Source organism: Globicephala melas, chromosome 5 (genome assembly GCF_963455315.2).
Source record: "Globicephala melas chromosome 5, mGloMel1.2, whole genome shotgun sequence".
Taxonomy (NCBI): Eukaryota; Metazoa; Chordata; class Mammalia; order Artiodactyla; family Delphinidae; genus Globicephala; species Globicephala melas.
This window is the reverse complement of record NC_083318.1, coordinates 62,413,317-62,439,194: the sequence shown is the minus strand read 5'-3', so window position 1 is coordinate 62,439,194 and position 25,878 is coordinate 62,413,317. Positions and strand designations below refer to the sequence as shown.

The window sequence follows — 25,878 nt, the reverse complement described above, 5'->3', positions numbered from 1 at the left end:
TTTCCTTTTCTGTGAACTATATTTCCACATCATTTGTTCTATTTCTATTGTGTTGTTAACCTTTTTTTGTTATTGATATCTAGGGGCTCTTTATTAGGAAGATAAGCCCTTTGTGATACAAGTTGCAAATATTTTTGCCCAGTTTGTGACAGAAGATTTTACTAAATGTAGGCAAAGTTTCAATCCTTCCTTTGTAACTTGAGTCGTAGTTAGAAAGATTACATTCCAAGTTTACAAAATAATTAATCTATATTTTCTTCAATAGTTCCCATAGGTCCTATGTGAGTCTCATTTCCCCAAACTTTTATCTCCTTATAGGCGGGAACAATAATGGGTATATCTGCATGTCATCCATGGGGCCTAATCCCCCATGTGCATTTTCTCCAATAGGTAATACTTTTCTGCTGATGATGTTAAATTTCTCTCTAATCACTGATTAGTGTCCTCTATGGTCTAAGACAATTGAAATGTCGTTAGCGATTATTTTGCAACAAGTGATTGGATTTCAACCACATTACAAATAAGGAAATTGAGGTTTAGAGATTTTAAGAAACTTGTCCAGCATCACATAGTTAAAAAGTAATGAAGTTGGAATTGAAACTCAGATAGCTTGGCTATAGAGCCTATAACTGTAACCCAAATGGGTTGTAGTGGGTACGACCTAGAAATGATATAGATTTTTTTTTTCTTTTTTAAAATCACTGGTACCATGTGGGAAATGAAGGCAGCAAAATGATACTGGTTTTCTAACACAGAGCTGCAAATACTGAATGGGTGATATGAAAACATAGTTTATAAATCTAATTTGTTCATTTGTCCAAGGATAGTAATACTCAAACGACAATTTATGAAGTGTTCTCATCTAGATAATCTCATGACGTTCTTTCGACAAGGAGATATTTTAGTTGTTAAAATATTATCTTATACTAGCATGAGAGGGAAAATTATGTATACATATATACACACACACAGAGTGTTGTTTATAGCTATGTTATATTAGCAAAGAATTGGAAACGACTTAAATGTCCTTCTAACTAGGGGATGAAAAACAGATGCAGAACCAAGGATATAATGTGCAACCATTTGTGAGCAAATATAGACTATTTCAACTTCTTCATCGTTTTGAGTTTTCTAAATTCAGAAAATGGCCTACTCAATGTTTCTTTCATCATTGCGATAGTCAAGATTCTCCCAAATAAAACATATACCTTGGCCACAAACTTGGGGTCTGTTTCATCCACAAGGTCAGTCCATTCAACTGTGACTACATGTTCTCTATTAGTTTAGGTTTCCACTCATCAGCCAGCTTCTGGCTTGTGCTGCTAACCGGTGATTCTCAAAGCAGCAGAACCCTCAAATCTTCTTTTTGTTATTGATGATCAAGATGATACTGATGACAGAGAATAAATGACAGAGAACAACATTGACTGAACTCTGGGTGACTTCCCAGGCTTCTTTCAGAATCTTTTTCTTTGTCTCACTTTGTGAAATTGGTTTTTGTTGCTTGCCACAGAAATGCATACTCCAGGGCAAACGTCATGGCATCACGCAATTTAAGTTTCTTGTCCAGCCACATGGATACTCTCTGAACAAACAGAGGATGTAGATCTCAAATGAGCCCATCTTTCTCAAGCAGCAGCACAAACTCAACCTTATTTAAATCTCTTGAGATCTTATCAGCAAAGATCTTGGTGGGGGAATTCCCTGGCGGTCCAGAGGTTAGGACTCTGCACTTTCCTGCCGAGGCCCCAGGTTTGATCCCTGGTCGGGGAACTAAGATCTCACAAGTCACATGGCATGGCCCAAAAAATTAAAAAATAATTATATTCTTTAACACAAAACAAACAAAGATCTTGGTTCCCATTCTGGGGTTGCACATGCCTTCTAAAGGAAGATGGTCTTATTTCCTCTGCCTTGTGGTTACATCCACCACGCAGCTGGTTCACTCAAGCAAATCCTTCAACAGCTCTCTCCGTGGATTCTTGTACTTTGCTCATATTTCCCCCTTTGTTTGTTGGTCTTCATAACTCAACACAAAAATGCAATTTTGTTCCAGAACAGGCACATAATTAAAAGGAATCACTGACTTTGTCCCTTCGACATATATACACTACCAAATGTAAAATAGATAGCAAGTGGGAAGCAGCCACATAGCACAGGGAGATCAGCTCGGTGCTTTGCGACCACCTAGAGGGGTGGGATAGGGTGGGAGGGAGATGCAAGAGGGAGGGGATATGGGGATATATGTATACGTATAGCTGATTCACTTTGTTATATAGCAGAAACTAGCACAACACTGTAAAGCAATTATACTCCAATAAAGATATTAAAAAAAAAAAAAGCAATCACTGAGAACCTAAAGGTGTGACAAATCCCTTTCTTTGAACTACTGGAGCCCAAGAGCGCTCTCTGAGAGCAAGAAGTACGCTTTCATCAAGGCTGACACATGAGCTATGCGTTCTGTCTGAAACAGCTCATCAGGTCCTCTTGCCTCCCTTCTGGGGGAGGCCTGCGCAACAATGGATACAACCATTCATGTCTCTTTTTAATGGAACCCCATTGCCTTTACCTGATTCCCCTTTTATTGTACAGGGCAAAGCAGGAGTGGGCAAACTGACTGGTGATAACCAGCACATGGCACTTGGAAAACAACTAGACGCTCTGGGAGTGCCGCCCCTCCCCCACTCCTATCAAGTATCGCCAAAAAATCAAACCCGAATGAGATCATGCTTCTCCATCTTCCATGTCACTTTACAGGAAACGTAAGGCACAGAAAAACATGTTAAATACATCATGAGGAGGCAATCAACAAGATTCAAAATGTGGGAAACGCTACAGGGCAAATGATTTGGTCGTTTGGAATAAATTAAAAAAGGAAGAAGAAAAGAAAAGAGATGAAGACTTTATAGATTAAAAGAGATTTTAAGAGACCTATCAACCAAATGCAGTAAGTGGATACTATTTGAATCCTGATTCAAGCAAAGAGTAAACAACATGTAGGAGACAAATGGGGAGATTTGCACACTGACTAGATAATTGATGATGTTAAGGAATTGTAAACATTTAAAAATGTGTGACAGTAGTGTGGTTGTGTGTGTGTGTATGTGAGAGAGAGAGAGACAGAATATGTCCTTATCTTTTACAGATACATACTGAAATATTTACAGATACAGTGACAGGTCTGGGATTTGCTTCAGAATTGTCCTGTAGAAGGATGGGGATTGTGGAAGATTTCGATGTAACGGGATTGGACATGAATGGGGGATTTGCTATAGGTGGGTGATGGGAACTTCGAGGCCCATTGTACAATTCTTTGTATAAGTTTGAAATTTTCCGCAAGTTTAAAAAGGAAAAGGTGCAAGTCAAATATCGAAATCACCGAAGGTTCTGAGCAGGTGTTTTTAAGCGGTGGTATAGAATAAATTGGAGAAAGGGCAGCTGGGGAACTAACTGAATAAAAAAACTGATTTGGGGCTGGGTTACGCTGAACGCAATTTGAGGACATCTGAGTAGGAAAGTCCAAGGAGTCAGGTGGTAACATAGGGTCGGAACTTGGGAGAGAAGTCTGTGATCCTACACTTAGGACAATTACAGCCTTGAGCATAAAGACACTTTCAGAGGGTAGAGAATCGATGATTCCACCTCGGGGAATGAAACGACTTAGCGTTCAGAAGGAAAATATAAGGAAGCCTGCTGAACCAGCAAAGGAGATAATTAGCTCAAGCCTCCACCTAAAATTTACTTTTTTTTTTTAACATCTTTATTGGGGTATAATTGCTTTACAATGGTGTTAGTTTCTGCTTTATAACAAAGTGAATCAGTTATACATATACATATGTTCCCATATCTCTTCCCTCTTGCGTCTCCCTCCCTCCCACCCTCCCTATCCCACCCCTCCAGGCGGTCACAAAGCACCGAGCCGATATCCCTGTGCCATGCGGCTGCTTCCCACTAGCTATCTACCTTACGTTTGGTAGTGTGTATATGTCCATGCCACTCTCTCGCTTTGTCACAGCTCGCCCTTCCCCCTCCCCATATCCTCAAGTCCATTCTCTAGTAGGTCTGTGTCTTTATTCCTGTCTTACCCCTAGGTTCTTCATGACATTTTTTTTTCTTAGATTCCATATATATGTGTTAGCATACGGTACTTGTCTTTTTCTTTCTGACTTACTTCACTCTGTATGACAGACTCTAGGTCTATCGACCTCATTACAAATAGCTCAGTTTAGTTTCTTTTTATGGCTGAATAATATTCCATTGTATAAATGTGCCACATCTTTATCCATTCATCCGATGATGGGCATAACATTTACTTTTGATTTAGGAACCTTTATCAGATATGGAGCTACATTTCACTGTTGCCACCTAGAGATTTGTAAAAAAAAATAGTTAAGGTGAAATAGTTCAGAACAATGTATTTTAAGAACACAGTTAGGCCTCATCATCTCTGTAAACTGCAACCCTAACTTCCCTTTGGAAGTTGCACAATGCTCTTTTGAAATGGTTTCAAATGCTTATTTGACCTGGAGCTGGCTCTTTGGTCTGTGTGCCCAGCTCCATTCTGGACTAGGTTTGCACCAAACACCAAAGTGGCTTTCACTGGGCGCGAACGGGAAGTGGCCACTAGCTGTTCCGAAAATTTTAAATTCAGGGACCTACACAAGGAAGCCAAGGCAACAGAAACCAGATTCCCCAACAGTGCTCTCCACCCTGCTCACCCTGCGCTTATGTCCGAGGACCTCATCTCTCCAGGCAGCTGTCTTTCTCCTCCAGTGAGTTGAAGTTACCGCACTGTGCTTACATGGAGAAGTCTATCAAAGTGGCGTTATTTTAAACTTTGCTTCCTGTCTGCCCAAGAGTGTGACATCTTGCTTTCAATAGTTGGGTTACTCTACACAAAGTATGTTGGTAGCAAGAACAGGACAGAGGGATGATGCAGGAAAATGGCATTCAAACAGCCTCCCAGAGTCAAACTGTTTTGAACAAAAATGGTAGGAGTTTGAACTTGGTGTTCTTGAAAAAGACAAGTCCAAAAGGGGACATTACAGAGTGGTTTGCCCATATTTCAAATGCTTTACTATTGCAATGCAGCAATCTGATGTGTACATGTGATTTCCTCTGCTAGGCGAAGTTTGAGGTCACAAATCCTGTTTATTATCCGTATCCAGAAAAGTGCCTGACTCATAGCAAAATTCAAGCATGACTCAGTCAGTGGACATATGAACGAATGCACAAATAAGTCTCAGGATGTAGTCTTTTAGGAAGCAGAAATTATAAATATGATTTAGATGCCATTCTTTCAAAATCCCTTAAAAGGAGGGCATATTCACGTTTTCCGTCACTTAAAGCATTTATTTTTAAAACCATGTTTCCAGGGACTTCCCTGGTGGTGCAGTGGTTAAGAATCCGCCTGCCAATGCAGGGGACATGGGTTTGATCCCTGGTCCGAGAAGATCCCACATGCCAAGGAGCAAATGCGCCCGTATGCCACAACTACTGAGCCGGCGCTCTAGAGCCCGCAAGCCACAACTACTGAGCCCACGTGCCACAACTACTGAAGTCCGCGTGCCTAGAGCCCATACTCCATAAGAGAAGCCACCGCAATGAGAAGCCCGCAACGAAGAGTAGCCCCCGCTCGCCACAACTAAGAGAAAGCCCGCGTGCAGCAATGAAGACCCAACGCGGCCAAAAATAAACAAATTAATTAAAAAAATTTAAAACCATGTTTCTAATGTCAAGAAATAACAATACCGTCCCTTAATAGCATGATGATTGAGTTAAACCGATGAGCTAATGACAGCTACTGCCAATGTTGCTTAGAGGAAAGAATAAAGGTGTTTATTTCATAGAGACACCGTGAGGAAAAATAAATAAAACAGTTGGCTTGCATTTCCTCCTGCAAGTCAGTCTCTCAGACTTAATTTGGAATTTATTCTTTCTAGGCACCAAGAGAAAATGGGCTGCCACCTCTACACTCAAACTGGACAGTCTTCCCCAAGCAGTTTAGATATGAGAAGGCAGAGGGGGCTGCTACACGGCGCTCCGTCCCCACCACTGCCTTCCTCCCCTGCAGAACATTTCCTGGCGTCTGCATGTCACGTGGTTCTGTCTTCCTCATCCCCAATTTCAGCACCCCTCCCTTCAGGCTGCAAGGTAAGGCAGGATAGGAACACATCTTCGGTAAAAAGCGTTTTTCCCCCATCTCAGATGTTAGGTCTTGTAAGAGGGCTAGTTAAGCATTCTGCCAAAGAGAACTGCCAATGATTTATGATTGCTGATGGTGCCCTTAATGGATTTTTATATAATTTAAAGACCTGCAGCATGATATGACCTCAGAGACCACTTAGTAAAGTCTATTTTAAAAATGACAAAATTATCACCCAAAGTCCACAGTTTACATTAGTATTCACTCTTGGTGTTGTATATTCTATGGATTAGGACAAATGTATAATGACATGTATTCACTATTACAGTATCACGCAGAAAATTTTTTTTACTGCCATAAAAATCCTCTGTGCTCTGCCTATTCATGTCTCCTTCCCCCTTGACCCCTGGCAATTCATTGACCTTTTTCTTGTTTCCACAGTTTGGATGATAATGATGTGTTAACTATAGGTCCATCAATAGTAACAAATGCACCACTCTGGTGGGGTGTCGATAATGGGGAGGCTGTGCATGGGGTGGGGGCAGGGTGGGTACGGGATATCTTTGTACCTTCCTTCAATTTTGCTGTGAACCTAGCACTGCCCTAAAAAAACCCAAAGTCTTAAAAAATAACAAAATGGAGACTTTGACAGGCTAAGTGACCTGACTAAGGTCACAGAGCTGGCTCCCCGTGGACCAAGACTAGAATGCAGGGTCCTCATGGTGCAAGCTTTATGCACCACACGTTGCTACCCTGCATCCCGCAATAACAAGAAAAAGTCAAGAAATACTTACTGGAGGATCTCCTCTAGGTCCAACTGAATCACCCACTCACATGAGGGAAGTGGGGCAGGTCCTGAAGTTTACATCTGGGTTCTGTTTTCACCATCTCCCCACCTCCGTCCAGGACTGCACACACACACCCCAGTGCCTCCAGGCTTTTGCTAATGCTGTGCTCTGTGCCTGGAAGACTTCCTCCTCCGTCTCCAGCTGCTACTTGCCCCTGAAGGTGAAGCTTCCTCTGGGCAGAATGAATCCCTCTCTCACAATCCTCAACTCTGAGTACTTTGCAGATAACTCAATTATAGAACGTGTTAAGTACTGTAGTTACTTATCAGCCCTCCAATTAGACCCTGAGCTCCATCAAGCAGGACTGGATCTTAATTACATTCGCATTTCCAGAAACAAACTCTGTGATGGGGTACAATTTATGTGCTCACAAAAATGTAGAGAGGACACACATCTAAAGTTTCTCTTTCCCAGAGTACACTTTAAGGCTAGAAAACAAAAATAAATACAGCTTTTACAATGAAGCAGCTGATAGAATATATTGAATATTGTACATTTAGGAGATCTGGTAGGGGACAAACTATGTATCACTCGGATATACAAATATTCTTTCCTTTACATTAGAAACATGATTGTCAATGGTACTGTCATTTTTCATTGTTCTGAAACTGTTAATAACATTTAAGTTAGTAAGAGTATAGGCAATCATTTGCTTTAAAAATAAAAAATCACACAAGATATATAAAGTATATAAAGAACAGTTTGGTCCTCAGTCATGGGTTCTCAATGGGAGTCATTTTGGAAGGTTTTAAGGCCATCAGTTATGAGAAGGCGCAGATTAAATAATGAACCTGGAGAAGCCTAGTTTTAGATTGTGATCACATTAAGAACAAGGCAAAAAAAATCAAGGTCAGGCAGTCACTGTTTTAGAGTCCTTGCTGCTTTAGGACCAAAACTACATTGAATTGTGTTAAAGCAAAAAACTACAATAATCTACTTTGCAAGTTTCAAATAACCAATTATTTCATTCAAGATTTAAAGAGATAAAGTGAATGTTAACACAGTGAACAAAGATGGTTAAGCTCTTTTTTCCTAGCACATACACAATGTATAATGGTGCATTATTAGAATTAAAGTTTTAGATCAAAAAACTATCTTTTTAAAGTATCTTTTGCTCTACTTTATAGGTTCCTGTGAATTGTATTTTCCCTAAACACAACATTTGATCTGTTCATCTATTTTACTTTATAAGCAATTGACAGAAATGTAAATATACATATATGTAGAAGTGGCTATCTTTTACATAGGACAGCCCAGAATTTAGTAATACGTATAGGCTTTCTGGCTGTTTTACTTACACATAAAATGAATTTTAGAGAAGAAACATATTTGGTATTTATTCTAATGAAAGCATATTAATTACAATATATTTTTGAAGGTTATTTTTAAAATCTTCATTTTTTATGATTTTATTTTTTTTGCGGTACGCGGGCCTCTCGCCGTTGCGGCCTCTCCCGTTGCGGAGCACAGGCTCCAGACGCGCAGGCTCAGCGGCCATGGCTCACGGGCCCAGCCGCTCCGTGGCATGTGGGATCCTCCCGGACCGGGGCATGAACCCATGTCCCCTGCATCGGCAGGCGGACTCTCAACCACTGCGCCACCAGGGAAGCCCCAAAATCTTCATTTTTTAAGTTCGGATGATGCTCAACCTTTTAACAGGAATGGTGGTTTGTTAGATTTGACCATCTTTCTTTATTACCCTTAAAGTTCAAACATAAAACAAGGAGGAATGTATGTCTATTAAAAAAATATGAATACTTGTAGCAATAGTTTAAATTATTTAGCCCACGAAAACATTGCTTAAGAAATCAAGTTCAGCTTAATTGTAGGGAAATGTAATTAGGCCCAAGGCTGGGATAGTTTACTCTCCTTTTGGCTGCAGGTTATACTTTTGTGGCTGGAAAAAATGTTCTTCAATAGCACTGACTAGTTCATTTAGTTCTTTCTTCAGCTGGTCGGGATCACTGCAAAATAAAGGGGAAAAAAAATTCCAGGTCAGTGGATTATTCCAAAGCATATTTTAAAGATTCCTCACATAGATCAGTTAACATTGATATTTACCCTTAAGCGGAGGGCTAAATCAGACAAAACAGAACTCCAGTTACTTAAGCATGGGAACACATCTGTGATGTAGACAAAAAACTCATGTGACAATATTCATATTTTCCGCAAAGGCCTTCCTGAGGTCTCTACTATAAACAAAAGCACCCCTTTGCACTTCTCATAAGAATTTTTAAGAAACACAATTTGTAGCCTAGCATCCCTAAAAGTTCTGTCTGTACCTAACAGTGCAGAGAAAACTTTCATGACTTCAGCTGTCATTAAATCCTGCTGAACTTTTACAAATGACATGGCTGGCAAGTCTTTGGTCACCCAGGATATGAATGTTCTTGATCCTGTTTGTCTTCAAACTATTGGGAGCTCGGCTACAGCCTCCTGTGTCAGGCCTTCCCAGGATGGAAGAGATGGGGAGCCTCCTAGTGGGCCTGCTGGTCACTCACCCGGAACTCAGACCCTGAGACCTCCTGTTTATTATTATTTTTTTAACATCTTTATTGGAGTATAATTGCTTTACAATGGTGTATTAGTTTCTGCTGTATAACAAAGTGAATCAGCTATACACATACATATATCCCCATATCTCCTCCCTCTGCCGTCTCCCTCCCACCCTCCCTACCCCACCCCTCTAGGTGGACACAAAGCACCGAGCTGATCTCCCTGTGCTACGTGGCTGCTTTTTATTCTACTTTGGGAACAAAAGGGTCACAACTAAAGTATAAACAAAAATCCTGGGAACTAGATCCCTTTAAGGAAACCAAGTTTTCAAGCATGTGGAAAACACTCATTTACGTGCAAACAATTGGAAGGTTGGTAACAGATAAAACAGACTTGTAATTAGACAGGTGTCTAATTTATGTGGCAGCCTTACATATCAGGTTACTAGCATGAGGTGAGTTACTATAAGTACTTGAAACCAAAAAGCTCAATAGAAAAACAAAAATCCTTCAATTCAAACTTTTAATACTTCATACTTGACCACCTTTAATATATGCAAACTTAACTTTAACGGAAAGGGCAATCTTTGTAATTAGTTAATATCATTTTTGCATTGTAACAGTTAACCAGTACAACTAAAACAATCCATTTTATTACCGACATTAATTCTGGCTGTACTACTTACTAGCTGTGTGCCCTTGGGCAAGTTAGTCAACCTTTCAAAGGCCCAGATTCCTCATCTGTAAAACTGAGATAAAGACTATTTTCTCAAGAGAGTTGTCATATAGATTGAGATAAATTATAGAAAGCAATTAGCACAGAACCTGGCCCAAAAACCTCAATAGATGTAGCTGTCATTATAATTACTTTTACCCCCCCATTGGTAACATATTTCGTAATTATGCTTCATAAATATATATGAATTACACAAGTCTTTTCTTTTCCTTCTCCATAAATGTGCTTTGAAGAAAATAAGAGTTCTCAGGAAGGCACACTGACTAATAATTACTGGGGGTTTTTTTAATATAAATTTCTTTCTTCCTTTCTTTATTTTTGGCTGAGTTGGGTCTTTGTTGCTGCACGCGGGCTTTCTCTAGTTGTGGCGAGAGGGGGCTACTCTTCATTGTGGCGCGCGGGCCTTTCATTACGGTGGCTTCTCTTGTTGCGGAGCACGGGCTCTAGGCGTGCGGGCTTCAGTAGTTGTGGCTCGTGGGCTCTAGAGCGCAGGCTCAGTAGTTGTGGCGCATGGGCTTAGTTGCTCTGCAGCATGTGGGATCTTCCCGGACCAGGGCTCGAACCCATGTCCCCTGCATTGGCAGGCGGATTCTTAACCACTACGCCACCAGGGAAGCCCTTATTGGTTTTCTTAAAACAATATACATAAAACAAAACTCATCAATGAATTTACTATATATCCCCTGCTGGTTTTGTTTCTCCGTTAGAACCTTGCTTGAGACTATTACCTAAATCTTGAGATAGTAAGAGAGTGTCCTCGTTCTTAGGAGTTGAGTATTGAAGTCTGCAACTTATTTTCAAATGGCTGAGAAAACAAATAAACCAACCCAAATATATAATATTGATATGTATGGTGAGTGAGAGCAAATATTGCAAAATGTTAGCAACTGCTGAAACTAGGTTAGGGTAGGCAAACTATGGCTTGCAGCCTGTTTGTGTAAATAAAGTTTCATTGGAACACAGCCACACCTATTCTTTTATGTCTGTGGCAGCTTTCCGGCTACAACAGCAGAGCTGAGTGGTTATAACAAGGGCTATATGGTCTGTAATCCCTAAAATAGTTACTGTTTGGCTCTTTACAGAAAAAGTTTGTCAACCCCTAGTCTATGTGAGGAGTTTGTGGGTATTCACTACATTATTTCTACATTTCTATAGGTTTGAAAATTTTCACAATAAAAAGTTGAACAAAACTAAAGACATCAAGGGAGTTCCCTGGCAGTCCAGTGGTTAGGACTCTGTGCTTTCACTGCCGAGGGCGCAGGTTTGATCCCTGGTTGGGGAACTAAGATCCCACAAGCTGTGCGACACAGCCAAAAAGAAAACCCCAAAACAAAAAACAAACAAAAAACAACAACTAAAGACATCAACCCCAACAAAAATAGTTTTTAAAAGCAGGACTTATATTTGAAAAAGATTTTCTATTCAAAAGGGTTAGTGGGGGCTTCCCTGGTGGTGCAGTGGTTGAGAGCTCCGCCTGCTGATGCAGGGGACATGGGTTCGTGCCCCAGTCTGGGAAGATCCCACATGCCGTGGAGCAGCTGGGCCCGTGAGCCATGGCCGCTCAGCCTGCGTGTCCGGAGTCTGTGCTCCGCAACGGGAGAGGCCACAGCAGTGAGAGGCCCGCGTACCGCAAAAAAAAAAAGGGTTAGTGGATTACGGAATTCCATGAATGAATGAAATTCATGATATAAAATATATTAATAATATTTAATGTTAACAGAAAGTAAGGAAACCTTAGCCATGGCTTTATTGCTGTTGTGTGTTAGTTATGCTCATGCCTTGCTTGAGCCTTGACAGCATATCTATGGGCTGACCTAGTGCCTAATGTTTCATTTAATAAATGGGAGTAACATTTCAATGACTATAATAAAAGGACAAATTTTCAAAGTATTTTCAGCAATTTAGAAACTAATATTTGAATTTAAGTCCACTCAATAAGCCATGTGAAAAATGTAAATACCACAGATCCTTAAACAGTAAGTTGTATTGTTATTATAAAAGAAAGTTTTCTAAAATATTACACATATTTTCACAGGACAATGAAAAGGAAAGAAATATATAGAGAAAATAGATCTTTAAATTGGACTTATGTCCATTTGTTTTCAAAAGAATGAGATACAGAAATATGAAAGCACTAAGTGAGAATGAGAATTATTCAGAAGAAGATTCAGGGCTGATTTGGGTGTGGCTTGCTATTTCCTTTATGATAAAGTCCCCAACAGGTGACTATTCTGAGTTCTTGTATCCATGTTTTATAGTTTTGTTTTGTTTTAATATTTCTTGCGTTGCTATCAGCCCTCACTTCTTCATGCCTAAGGAAAGTCCAACTGTAACAAATCTTCCCTGCCCCTCTAATCTGCTACATTTAATCTGCTATTAGCTCACTGATTTAAGATGCTCAGAAAATTTCCTCTGCTCTTATTTCCACATAATGTAAATTTGGTCCACAAGCCAGAAAAACGCTATGGACAAACTTTGGAGTGTATGTGCCATTACTACCTAGGCCTGTGCCGTCTACTACAGTAGCCACTAGCCACACGTGGCTACGGTGCAATTGAGATGCTGTTAGTTCAACAGAGGAACTGAATTTTTCATTTCATTTAAGTTAATTAATTGAAATTCAAATTTGAAAACTAGCACTTGATTCAGTTATTGGAAAACTTAAGTATGTTTCCAACAACTTGGGTGTCAAAATCTACTTTTTCAACTGTAAATTTTAGGAACTCTAAATACAGATTAAGAGGACCTCCCTGGTGGTCCAGTGGCTAAGACTCCGCGCTCCCAATGCAAGGGGCCTGGGTTTGATCCCTGGTCGGGGAACTAGAACCCACATGCCGCAACAAAAGATCCTGCATGCCGCAATGAAGATCTCGCAAGCCACAACTAAGACGCAGCACAGCCAAATAAATAAATATTACCCAAAACATTTTAAGTATTTCCAGAAAAATATAGCATTCGAATTTGAGACGTGTGGTAAGTGTAAAATATTGTATGGATTTTGAAGACTTAGTGTGAAAAAAATTTTTTTAAATACCTCATTAATAATTTTTATAGTGATTACATGTTGCAACGTTAATACTTAAAATACTTAGTTAAATAAATATATTATGTTTCTTTTCACTATTTAAATTGTGTCTAGGAGAAAATTTCAAGTTGCATATGTGGCTCACATTTTATTCCTGTTGGACAGCACTGACTTAATTCACTTAAAAAAAAATTTCCTGATATTTAAAAAATTATTTTTATTTTTTGGCTGCGCTGGGTCTTTGTTGCTGCACATGGGCTTTCTCTAGTTGTGGTGAGCGGGGGCTACTCTTTGTTGCGGTGCGCGGGATTCTCATTGAGGTGGCTTCTCTTGTTGTGGAGCATGGGCTCTAGGCATGCGGGCTTCAGTAGTTGTGGCATGTGGGCTAGTGGTTGTGGCTTGCGGGCTCTAGAGCGCAGGCTCAGTAGTTGTGGCGCACGGGCTTAGTTGCTCTGCAGCATGTGGGATCCTCCCTGACCAGGGCTCGAACTCCTGTCCCCTGCATTGGCAGGAGGATTCTTAACCACTGTGCCACCAGGGAAGTCCCAAATTTCCTGATTTTGAACTGTATTCTGAATAGAGAAATGATAGCTAAGTGACTGTTAAATAGGTGTGTAATATGACATTTACACGTACTAGCTACATGTACCACGGCTGATAAAGTTCAAAATGTTACAGGTGTTGGAAAGTGACCAACTCAAACCCTTTACCAAGGTCACAAAGCACGACCCTGAAGCTACCAGACCATCAGCTCTTTGGTGGACTCTCTGTGTGGCTCTTCATCTGCCCCAAGGCCCAGCGTGACTTACACACAATAGGTGCTCAAAGATATTTGCTGAATGGACGTGTAATGCATTTTAATTTACTGTATCAGAGACATGGAGAAAAAGAAAAAGTCATCGGTGTCAGCCTCAAATATAAAGCACTAAAAACAGGAAATTTAATTATTATTACTGAAATTAGGAATGAAATTTTCCCATACAGGGAAATTTGGGGTAGAAGGAAATAACCAAGTAGGAAGTAAGCATTCTTGTCCCTAGACGCTTCAAGGGGCTGTTAATGTCACAATAGTGCTGCAGGTTCTGAAACAACATTCCTAATTAAACTACATATTGGAAAGATAAAATATTTTACTTAGCATCTGAATAGAATTTAGGAAGTTTAGGGAATAAAAATCACAGCAGGTGCCATCCATAGCATACCTATTTCCAGGGGGGGCGCACAGTTCCGAATAGTACTTGATTTTGGGCTCTGTCCCACTGGTCCGAATGGTGGCCACACCTCCATTAGCAAAGGTAAAGGTGATCATTTGACTGCTTTTACTAGTAGGGAGAACCTAGGAATTAATTTACACGTTATAAATTTAAGTAGTCACATCAGCTGTTCTTACCTAACTAACACTTTCCCCTGAATAAGCAAGAAAGTAAATGCAAAACAAAGAAGAAAAGAACAGTTTTGAGGAAATCAGAAAATGTACTCTGTATAAATGAAACAAATAATAATAATAAGGCAATTTGTGAAAATTAACTTTGTATATTACTTTTTACCTCCATGGTTCTATTAAAGCTACTAAAGTTTTACTAAAATTGAAACACATCACTTTCACAAGAAATTGCTTTAAACCGATTAATAATGCATTACCAAAACCCCACAAAACACTAGGCTTACTTCACTTTCAAGGGCTTCTGATAGATGTATTCTTAGCTGATTGCTCTCCAAACGCCACTAAAATGACTGAAGCATTAAAATCAAAAACCACACAAGGGCAAAGAGGCAGCAGCAGTTGAGGGGGTTGCCAACTAATCGTGGCAGTCAGAAACCAGGTGGAGGGCAGAGGTGACCTGATGGAACACAGAAGAATGTCCTCGGAGCCCCTGTAGCAGGCAGATAAGAACCGAGTCGGCATGTTCTGCAGGGCCCTAGTAAAGCTCACTACCTAGCGCACCTGGTACAGCAAAGGGCAGGCGTGAGACAAAGAAGCTATTAGATCCTCCCAAATCCCCACCTTCTGCCCACGTGGTCAACCAACCACCTCATCAGGAGATGGATTAAATCTCTGGTGTAACTGAACCAGAAGGGCTCAGAAGCTGGGGACGCTGGGTACCATGGAGGGCAGGGCATGGAGAAAACTTAGAGTAAGTCAGAGTCTGCACACTGAATGCTCAAACCCCTCCTCCCAGGTCCGCAGCACCTTTCCACCACTTCTGGGGCCTCAGCATCCCAGTTTATTACCCTCAGATAGGAGATTAGGGTGAGAGTGAGGCGTCCCCAGGAGACCTTGAGGGAAATAAAGACAATACAGAAGAAACAAGATCTACATTTTAAAAAAGCTATAATTAATATCCTTAAGAGAGGTAAGATATAATACACATGAAACAAGAATAAGATGTTACTTTCAATAAATTAGAGAAAAAGAGCTGAAATGTTCAAAGAAGCATTGAAAGTTAATGTTGAGGTAATCTCCCCAAAAGTAGGAAAGAAGGATATAGATGGACAGTGGGAAAAAAGAAACACGGAAAGTAGAACATCACTCCAGGAGAGTCAGCATCTAAGAACCTGTCAAGAAGGACTTGTCAAGAAGGTGAGAACAGAAAATGCAAGGGAAGAGGTTACTTGAAAAACAACCATCCAGCGTCCTTCTTTGACAAAAATCAAGAGAATTTCTCAGAACTGAAAGAAATGACTCCGTAGATCAACAAAGACCAACCAAGTATCCAGAAAAATGAATGAAAAGAGACCCATACTAAAAGCATATCACTGAAATTTTAGAACCCCAAGTTTAGCGGAAAGTTCCTAACGTCTTCCCATGGAGAAAAAAACAAATGGCACGGAAAGGACTGAGTGAGTATGGTGTTCTCATCCCTGAATGCAGCACACAGCAGGTCCCAACTATTTCCTGAGTGAATGAATGATGGATGCTCAACAGCTTTACAAATACAGAGCAATGCTTTCCAAACTGTGAGTCAATAAAGCATGAGGGTAGAGTAAGACATTTTCAGACCTAAACACCTCCAAAGATTTACCTGTCATTCATTTCTTCTTAGGAAGCTACTAGAGGATGTGATTTAGGAAGATAAATATAAAAAGAGGAAATCATGGGGTCCAGGAGCAAGGGACCCACCCCCAGAGAGTGGTGAAAGGGCATTCCCAGGATGACAGCTGGGCGTTCAACCCAGAGAGCAGAAGGCTCTCCCCAGAGGAAGGGACCAGGAGGGAGGCCATTGGAAACAAGACGGAACCAACAGTCCAGGTCAAAAACCCTACTGAGCCGTATTTGAAGGATGTGGGAAGAACTGGTGAGGGCTACATAGAAATCCATGCAAATGAAAGAACAAAGCAGCTATCAATTAAAGGAAAAGTAATTCTTTATACAAATTAAGGGGAACCTAATCATAGTATACTACTTAACTAAGCAAAAAACAATAGTTACCAGTCATAATAATACAAGCATGGAATCTGATGTCACCAAGAGTTGTGGTATAAATGTACTGTAAGGACAGGGGAGAAGAGTCGTGAATGCTGGAAGTGTAAGAACTAAATCCCTATCTCCATAATAGAAAATTAATAAAGTCTAACACTGATAAGTCATAGTATTACCACATGAGCACACTGTTTAGAAATCTGGTGGTAAATACCAGGAGAAACAACTAAGAGGGAAGGTGGTTGTCTTGGCACATGGAAATGAGATGGCAGGAGTTGGAACTGCCATGTTTAATCATAACCCTTTTAATAATATTTGCCTTTAAAAACATATTGGGTGCAGATGTAAATTAAAAAATATAACAAGGTGAATATCAAAGCAAATGGGAGACTGGGATTGAAATATATACACTAATATGTATAAAAGTTATAACTAATAAGAACCTGCTGTATAAAAAAATAAATAAAATTCAAAAATTAAAAAAAAAAAGGCAAATGTCCAATATCTCATAAGGATATTCTTACTGTCCTTCCTCTACCCCCCTGCCATAGTTAGCAATACTCTTCTGCCACATTTGAGCCTTCTTTTGACTCCAGTGGGGGAATCTACATGGTAGGAAGAATGCAAACTCATGCTTTACAGCGAACAACTCCTATATATTCAGAGAACAGGGTAAAACTAAGGAGGAAGCAAGCAGTGGTTCTCAAAGTTGGACCAGTAGCATTAGCATCAGCAGGGAACTTATTAGAAAGGCAAATAAGGGGTGGGCTGCAGGACTCAGTGTTTTAACCTGGCCACCAGGTGATTCTGATGCTTTTTCAAGTTCAACTGCTGAAAGAGAGGAAAAGCTGCGTTTGGAATCAGAAGACCCAGATTCTATCCCTAGCATCACCAATTAGCTGTGTGACCACAGGCAGGTCTTACACTTCTGAGTACAGTCGTCCCTCGGTACCCGTGGAGGTTTGGTTCCATGAGCCCCCCACAGATACCAAAATTCACGGATACTCAAGTCCATTAAACAGTGTAGTACAATCGACCCTCGGTATCCGCGGATGTGAAACCCTCAGATGATGAGGGACGACTGTATCGATTTCCTGCTGTATTAAATGACAGCATTGGCTTAGATGACTAGCGAGAACCCCTTCAGTTTCAGCTCATGATTTTTAACTATCTGTATATTTTGATAGCTTATTTATAATAATGCCTAAAATCAGCTTCAATTAATTATATGATTAAGTTGAGCTATTCAAAGTATAGTCAAAAAGTAAATAGAGACGAGTTTAATTGATAAAAGACATTACTTACAGCTTTTTTATCAGGTTGGCTATCATCATAGCCAGTTGTAAGGTCCCTAATACCGGAAATTTCAAATTTGCCACAAGTTTTTGGATAATTATTCTTCCCATCGTAGTTTCTAAGGTTTTCAAATAATTTTTTAATAGTGCCTTGATCGTGGCAGATAAAATACGAAGCTTTGGTGATATGGTAGCCATACCTATCAATACAAACACAATTACATGCAAAATGAGGAACAAATAATTCTGCACAGTGTACACTGAACATGTATCAACCAGTATATTCTAAAACAAATAACCGCGACTAATTTCAAAGGAATAATTCAGCATTAAAAAAGAGGTTCAGGGCTTCCCTGGTGGCGCAGTGGTTGAGAGTCCGCCTGCCGACGCAGGGGACATGGGTTCGTGCCCCGGTCTGGGAAGATCCCACGTGCCGCGGAGCGGCTGGGCCCGTGAGCCATGGCCACTGAGCCTGCGCGTCTGGAGCCTGTGCTCTGCAACGGGAGAGGCCACAACAGTGAGAGGTCCACGTACCCCCAGCCAAAAAAAAAAAAAAAAAAAAAAGAGGTCCAATTTTATAAAAGAGGTCCAACAATCTACCCCAGGGATCGCTGAACTGCTCTGTGGCCCTCAGCCTGTATTTCTAAGTAAAAGTTTCTCTATTGGAACGTAGCCATGCCATGCCCATTACCTTATGTATTGTGTCTGGCTGCTTTTGCACTACAAAGACACTGGTGAATAATTGCTTTAAAGACTAAACATGTTTTGTGAACACATGTGTCTTTTTTGACATTGGACACTTAAAAATCACATTCTTCCCTTAGCCATTTCTGCAACTAATGTTCTCATTTGTTAAGAATCAATGTCATCATGAAGGGTAACTACTATTAAGTAGTTAAATATCAAAAGGAAAAGGTGATCCCTTATTTAGTTTTTATAGGCAATAGAATTCATAGCCAAAGTAAGGACATCAGAAAGAATATTAGTATCTCATGCATAAGAACGGAGTAAAACATTAAAAAATATTACTACATGTGGGGATAACATGTAAACTGTATTTGTTGCGATCATTTCACAATATAGATATACATTGAATCACTGTGTTGCACAACTGAAATGAAAAAAACATTACTTCAATTTAACAGTCAATAGAAACTTACTCAACAAAGATGGCCTTTAGCTGCTGAGACAAAGACAAATTCTTGGTTGCTAGAAAGCTGGCCAACTCTGCACTTATGACGGCGGCACTGACTCCATCTTTGTCCAGAACGAAAGGGCAGCACATATATCCTGCAGAAACACGTGTCATACACACACCCTGAGGAGTAGGTCCCTTTACACACTGTGAGTGCACACATCTATATGCTCCCGGTCTACTGCATAAGAGGTTGTCAGTATGTAAATGCTTCTCATTCATCACCATTACATTTAAGAATCTAGGCCAGCGCCTAGCACATAGCAGGCCTTCAAGAAGTATTTGCTGAGATACAAACTACTATATATAAAATAGCTAAGATACAAGGATGTATTGGACAACGCAGGGAGTGTAGCCGATACTTTATAATAACTATAACTGGAGTATAATCTATAGAAACATTGAATCACTATGTTGTACACATGAAATTAATATAATATTGTAATTCAACTATGCTTTAATTTCAAAAAAGAAAAGAAAAAGTATTTGTTGAATAACCTGTAAGGAGAGTCTCCCTCCTAGACAAACTATACTCATTTTCCAGGTGTAGACCAAATCCCTCTGGCTGAAACACAAAACTGCTTCCAATTGTTCTAGTCAATGCTTATTCTGTCTTCTCTGAATCCCCAGTTATATGATTCATCTTGACACCTAGCCTATACTCTTTTGTGTGGTTTCTAACTAGATCTATATAAACTGCTGTAGGCTAAGGTCAGTGTCATCCATTTCTTTCAGAGTCAGTGTGCAAGTGATATGCAATAAATATTTGATAAACAAATATAAGAAAATCTTTTTTTTTTTTTTTAATAAAAAGCTATAGTCAGGCCAGGATTGCAGTTCTGAGAGCATAAGAGCAAAAGTTGAGCTCTTACACTTCATTCAATGAATTAGTTCAATGATGAGCCTGTGTCTATGTTGCAGGGAATGTATGAACTAGAAGAGTATGTATTATATAATAAGCATGATGTACAACAACTTTTATTAAACAAAGAGCTAAAACATCCCCAGCCCAAACATCTGCATTTCACATTTCTATTGCTAGCTCTCCTCTTTTGCTCATTGATAGTGATCATTTAAGACAAGTGTTTTTCCATCAGCCTGGCTGGTTCTTTCAGGTGACAGTCACTCTGATGAAAGTCCCACAACCATGCCTTCTCCTTTCTTCTGGACAGATCTCTGCAGAGCACTCTATGAGGGGGAGTGAACTATATTTGGCCTGTATATCAATACCATAGGGAGGAAATATTGTAACTCCCCAGATAGGAGGATTCTGAAGCTACTACAGCCGTGTACAGAACATCACTGCTCACAATTATCTGGGCAAAGGATTCACTTCCTGACATGAATGGCTTGGTTATTTGTGAGATATTCTTTTCAGCTAAAAAAATCTGTGATGCCAACTTTGGGGTAGGACAGTTCAGCATTTGCCGAGCATCACAGAAGAAAAACAAACTGTGTGTTCCTGTTTCACAGTTAATCTTTTGAACCCAAATCCAAATCCACATCTTTGCCCATTTATTTGCATTCTATAAATTAACTGATCCCAGGATCATCATGATCAACTCTTACCAATAGCTTCTTCAAAAGCAAATAAGACATTTTTCCCCTGGTCTATTAGCTGTTTGGCTCGGTTTCCCATCCACTTAAAGCCAGTTAATGTTTCCTAAAAGGATAATCCAAGAGAGAAAGAAATGCCTTAGACCTTCTACAGAGCAAAAGAAAGGGAAAAGAGCAACTCTCACAAACACCTTACCTCGAAGTGAAAGCCCTCCTTTAAGGCAATGGCCTGCAGGATTTTGGAGGAGACGGTGCTGGACAACATATATGTGTCTTTGAGGGCGCTGTGATCTTGGTTCTTTTCTTTCCAAGAAGTAAAGAGCCACCAGCCCAAGAGGGCCCCCAACTCATTGCCTGAAAACACTTTCCATTCACCACTGTAAGAAAAAACAACCTATGTACAGCAGTGATCTCAAGAGAGATCACTTAATTGTGAGTAACAATTAAGGACAGAACAATTAAGCCAAACAAGGTTCAAAGTAGCCTCTGCAGGACTGTTCTTATTATTCTTGTTTAAATAATAGGCCAGAAGCGTGACTGCCACTCCACAAACATACGAGCAGCTACCGTGTCTCAGCCTGTTCGCCTAGACAAACATCCTGTCTTTGAAAAGCGTACAAAATAAGTACATCAGCGATGACACACAAATGCGTTTATCTCAGTCTTTGGCAAACGCTTTGGTTTTAAACGTAACAGAAACATGCTAGCAAGATGCCCCCTAAGGACTTCCCTGGTGTTGCAGTGGTTAAGAATCCACCTGCCAATGCAGGGGACATAGGTTTGAGCCCTGGTCTGGGAAGATACCACATGCCGCGGAGCAACTAAGCCTGTGCACCACAACTACTGAGCCTGTGCTCCACAACAAGAGAAGCCACTGCAATGAGAAGACCACGCACTGCAACAAAGAGTAGCCCCCGCTCTCAGCAACTAGAGAAAGGCCCGTGCGCAGCAACGAAGACCCAATGCAGCCAAAAATAAATAAATAAATATATATTTTTAAAAAAAGATGCCCCCCCAAGTATAATAGTTTGCATATCTCAATTTTCCGCTCAGCTTTGCTGATTCTGAGAGAGAGAGACTGCTTAGCATTCCTTAAGATCCGGCGCAGTATTCACACAGTCAGGACACCAGAGAACAGGCTTGCAGCTTACATCCCTGTCTGTAGGTGGCTACAAGTACACCTCACATTTCAGCATGTAGCACCTTAGCTTAAATTTCTAAAACCTGATATAGAATTGAATCTGTTTTGTTATAATCGAAAATCCTAACCCTTTGACAGCACCCCACCGTCTCCCAAACATCACATAGGCTGTTTGACACCCAAAACTGCTTTCACTTTCCCCCCCCTTACCTACCACTGCTCTATACAAACGCTACAGTCGCACTTGTCTTAAGCATTGTCAGCGCCCCACAGGCATCTTTCCTGGTCTGTTCAACCTGAATTCAACATTGCTTTGAAGGTCCAACTCCTCATCAAACCTTTTACCAAACGCTGAACTGTAAAGCCAGAGATCAAGTACTTTGCCCTCATTAGGCACTGAGTCATTAATTATAATAAAAGCAATGATAAAATGGGGGACGATAACAAATAGTAATTTCAATTCCAAATACATACTGGGCTGGTTTACTCTGCAATGTGCTTGCTGATCGTGTGGCCCCCGAATCAGTACTTGCTCCATGTTAAAGGATCTGACTGAGGTTAAGTGAGATGATCGTTTGCAAAATAAATGGGAAATATTTCCAAATAGGTCTGGTCTCTCCAGAAACATTTTACTGCCGAAGATGTCACCTTTTATATTTTCCATTATGTAGGTAATCACAATTAATTGTACCTGTCTTGCTTTTCTGCCACAGCAAGTCTGTCAGCATCTGGGTCGTTTGCTAAAACAATTTTGGCCGTGGTTTTGTCAGCCAAAGCAAAAGACAAAGTCTGAAAAAGAATAAGAGAAAAGATCATTACAATCAAGAATTGAGCACAGGGCTTCTCTGGTGGTGCAGTGGTTAAGAATCCTCCTGCCAATGCAGGGGACACGGGTTCAAGCCCTGGTCCGGGAAGATCCCATATGCCGCAGAGCAACTAAGCCTGTGTGCCACAACTACTGAGCCTGCGTGCCACAACTACTGAGCCCTTGTGCGACAACTACTGAAGCCCGCGTGCCTAGAGCCTGTGCTCTGCAACAAGAGAAGCCACCGCAATGAGAAGCCCACGTACCACAACCAAGAGCAGCCCCCGCTCACCACAACTAGAGAAAGCCCACGCGCAGCAACGAAGACCCAACACAACCAAATAAATAAATAAAATTTTTTAAAAAATGCTTAAAAAAAAAAGAAAAAAGAATTGAGCACATTTCAGTCTTTAAAAATGTTCAGTTCTTTAAGAACTAAAAGAGGTCTTTCCCCAAACTGAGGCTGAATTTTATTTCTGGAGCTGTTCTTGGCTGGTCACATATTACTTTTTGAGTCAAAGGTCAGATAATGAGAGCATCAACACATGACCCACATGCGCCCACGGGATTCGCCTCACATCTGATAGTGTGTGTGGCTGGACTGGTATTTCCAGGCCTGGGCCTGTGGTCAACCTAACAGACAAACCAGAATAAACCGACTCTCCGGATATCATTGTTACCCGAACCTTTAAAAAGACTAAAAGGAACCATAATTTAAATGGCACTTCTTCGTATCAGAAAAGTATCAATTGAGGAATACAAATCATGTGATAAATCTCCATTCTATTACTGTTTCTTTTTGGCATTAAGAAGAACAGTAAATTAACTTAAAATTAAATTGATTAAATTGAATGTAAAGTATTGTTTTAAGTTTGTGAGCAATTTCAGCTCTCACATCCTGATGCTAAGACATCTGATTTGAAAGTTCCTTTAAGAAATGGATGACTGGGCTTCCCTGGTGGCGCAGTGGTTAAGAATCCACCTGCCAATGCAGGGGACACAGGTTCAAGCCCTGATCTGGGAAGATCACACATGCTGTGGAGCAACTAAGCCCGTGCGCCACAACTACTGAGCCTGTGCTCTAGAGCCCACGAGCCACAACTACTGAGCCCATGTGCCTAGAGCCTGTGCTCTGCAACACAAGAAGCCACCGCAATGAGAAGCCCGTGCACCGCAATGAAGAGTAGCCCCCGCTCGCCGCAACTAGAGAAAGCCCTCGCGCAGCAATGAAAACCCACTGCAGCCAAAAATAAAATGAAAAAAAAAAAGAATTTAAGAAATGGATGACTAATAAATATAAATATTTCCAATGATGAAATTACTTTTTTGCTCAGCACAATGAAAATGCATAAAAACATTTTACTCAAGAGTAATAGTTTTGAACTATATTCAAGGTAAATTTTATAATTAAAAAAAAAATCAGGTTACCAAGACACCTTTACCCTCTTCAGGATTTGGGTATCTCACTGTTGGGAACTCAGGATCGGGATCCTTCTGTTCGGGAACAGCCTCGGGAGGAACAAAGTCAAAGGCCTTGAAAGCCGACTGCACGAAGCTGTGACCCACGCCGTGGACGGAGGTGTGCACAAACTTCACCTTGGTCTCCCTGTTCACAGCCCTTGAATCAGACACATGGAGAATGACAAAATATACAAATATGGCTCTCAAAACTGCAAGGACTGCAAAATATCAAGGAACCAGATTCCTAAGAATGTAAGGTATCAAAGTAATAAGAATGTATAAGACAACTGAGTATTTTTCTAATTCCATTAAAAAAAGAAAACTTATTCACTTTCTTTCAAACATACACCCTCCCCCAACACATTCAAGTTTTAAATTTTACTCTGTAGTTATTTTCCACAGATCTGCTTACTTTTGGATTTTACTTCACGCTACAGGTTTCACAGCTGGCCCAGTGGCAGTACCCACCCATGGCAGTGCCAGTAAATACTCTTTACTAGCTTCACACGTTTCAAAGTGTCCCTTTTAACACAATGTGATGGAACATCCCATACATGGATGCATAAAAAATAAAACATTTTCTTTGTCAAGTAACAATCCTGTTTGGCAGAGTACCCTGATCTAGAGACTGTAGAATAAAAATGTACATCAAAATTCACAGCAGATTTCTCTCCGGACCCCAAGCTTGGGGAGAATCTTTAAGAAAGCATCTCTTGTGATCCAGGCTGCGTGGAAGTGAACATCCACCACCTTGGGAGGGACACAAAACTCCACCTAGATGTTTCTCCCCCATCACCCCTAAAGGACAAAAGCCTTAATCTGTAGGGGAAAGGGCAGCAACACCATAGCCATAGGAGGTGTTGGACAAGGATGCATGATTTATAACCAATCTGAAGATGAATAAAATATTAACATACCTTAAAAAAAAAGAAAAAAATTAACAGCAGAAGTTATAGAAAGCTAAGCACAAGATGTTAAAAATTCCAATGATCTGACTGCTAGATTCTTAGGTTACTGTCCACTTCTTTGGCAATGAATAAATGAACAAGGTTTCCTTAAGACAGTAGTAGTTTAAAACAAACATACCCTTGAAAATAAAATGCATCTAGAAAAATAAATATGCAAGATCAGTAAGAACAAATCTGGAAAAACACTCTTAGATATTAAAGTGAATTATAAAGCTATCACAATTAGAACAGTTTAGGCCTACATATATAAAGGCAGAATAAAGGAACAGAATAGAGTCCAGAAGTTGATCCAATTTGAAACGGGAAATATATATGAGAAGCAGTAAGGCTTAGTGGTTAACATGATTTAGAGACAGACTCTAAATTTAAATCTTGGAGCTCTGCCACTTATAAGCTGTGTGACTATTGGTTATTTTCTTAACCTCTCTGTGTTACAGTTTTCTCATCTATAAGATGGCAATACACCAGAACCTACCGTCAGCATTACCGTGATGATTAAAATGAGGTTAAATTAATTAGTACAAGTGAAGGGACTGTAGCAGTTATCTGACACATAATAAGCATTCATATATCATGTTAGAAATTGTTAGATTAAAGGTGATATTTCCAATCAGTCAAAGAAAAAGAGATTCTTCAGTTTAATATGTTGTTACAATTGCAACTTTTTGGAAAGAACCTAATCTGCTTTCCTACTTTATGCTTCATACAAAATTAAAAGTCACCAACAACTCAAAAGATTTAAACATTGCAAAATGTAAACATGAAAGCCAACGCAAAACAAGAGTT

At 40.2% G+C, this 25,878-nt stretch overlaps 1 protein-coding gene across 3 annotated transcripts in view; it reads right to left on the bottom strand.

Annotated features, from left to right (window-relative positions):
- Window positions 1-3,906: 3,906 nt before the first annotated feature.
- The window catches only part of PGM2 (phosphoglucomutase 2), a 38,382-nt gene continuing 16,410 nt past the window's right edge, over window positions 3,907-25,878 (bottom strand). For all 3 annotated transcript variants that reach the window (XM_030881016.3, XM_060299236.1, XM_070045567.1), the window contains 8 exons: window positions 24,092-24,281; window positions 22,550-22,647; window positions 20,914-21,094; window positions 20,730-20,823; window positions 19,126-19,255; window positions 17,976-18,165; window positions 14,452-14,585; window positions 3,907-8,957 (listed from right to left, as the gene is read on the bottom strand). In XM_030881016.3, coding sequence (XP_030736876.2) covers window positions 8,855-8,957; window positions 14,452-14,585; window positions 17,976-18,165; window positions 19,126-19,255; window positions 20,730-20,823; window positions 20,914-21,094; window positions 22,550-22,647; window positions 24,092-24,281 — 1,120 coding nt within the window. In that variant the 3' untranslated portion in view covers window positions 3,907-8,854. The remainder of the gene's footprint in view (window positions 8,958-14,451; window positions 14,586-17,975; window positions 18,166-19,125; window positions 19,256-20,729; window positions 20,824-20,913; window positions 21,095-22,549; window positions 22,648-24,091; window positions 24,282-25,878) is intronic.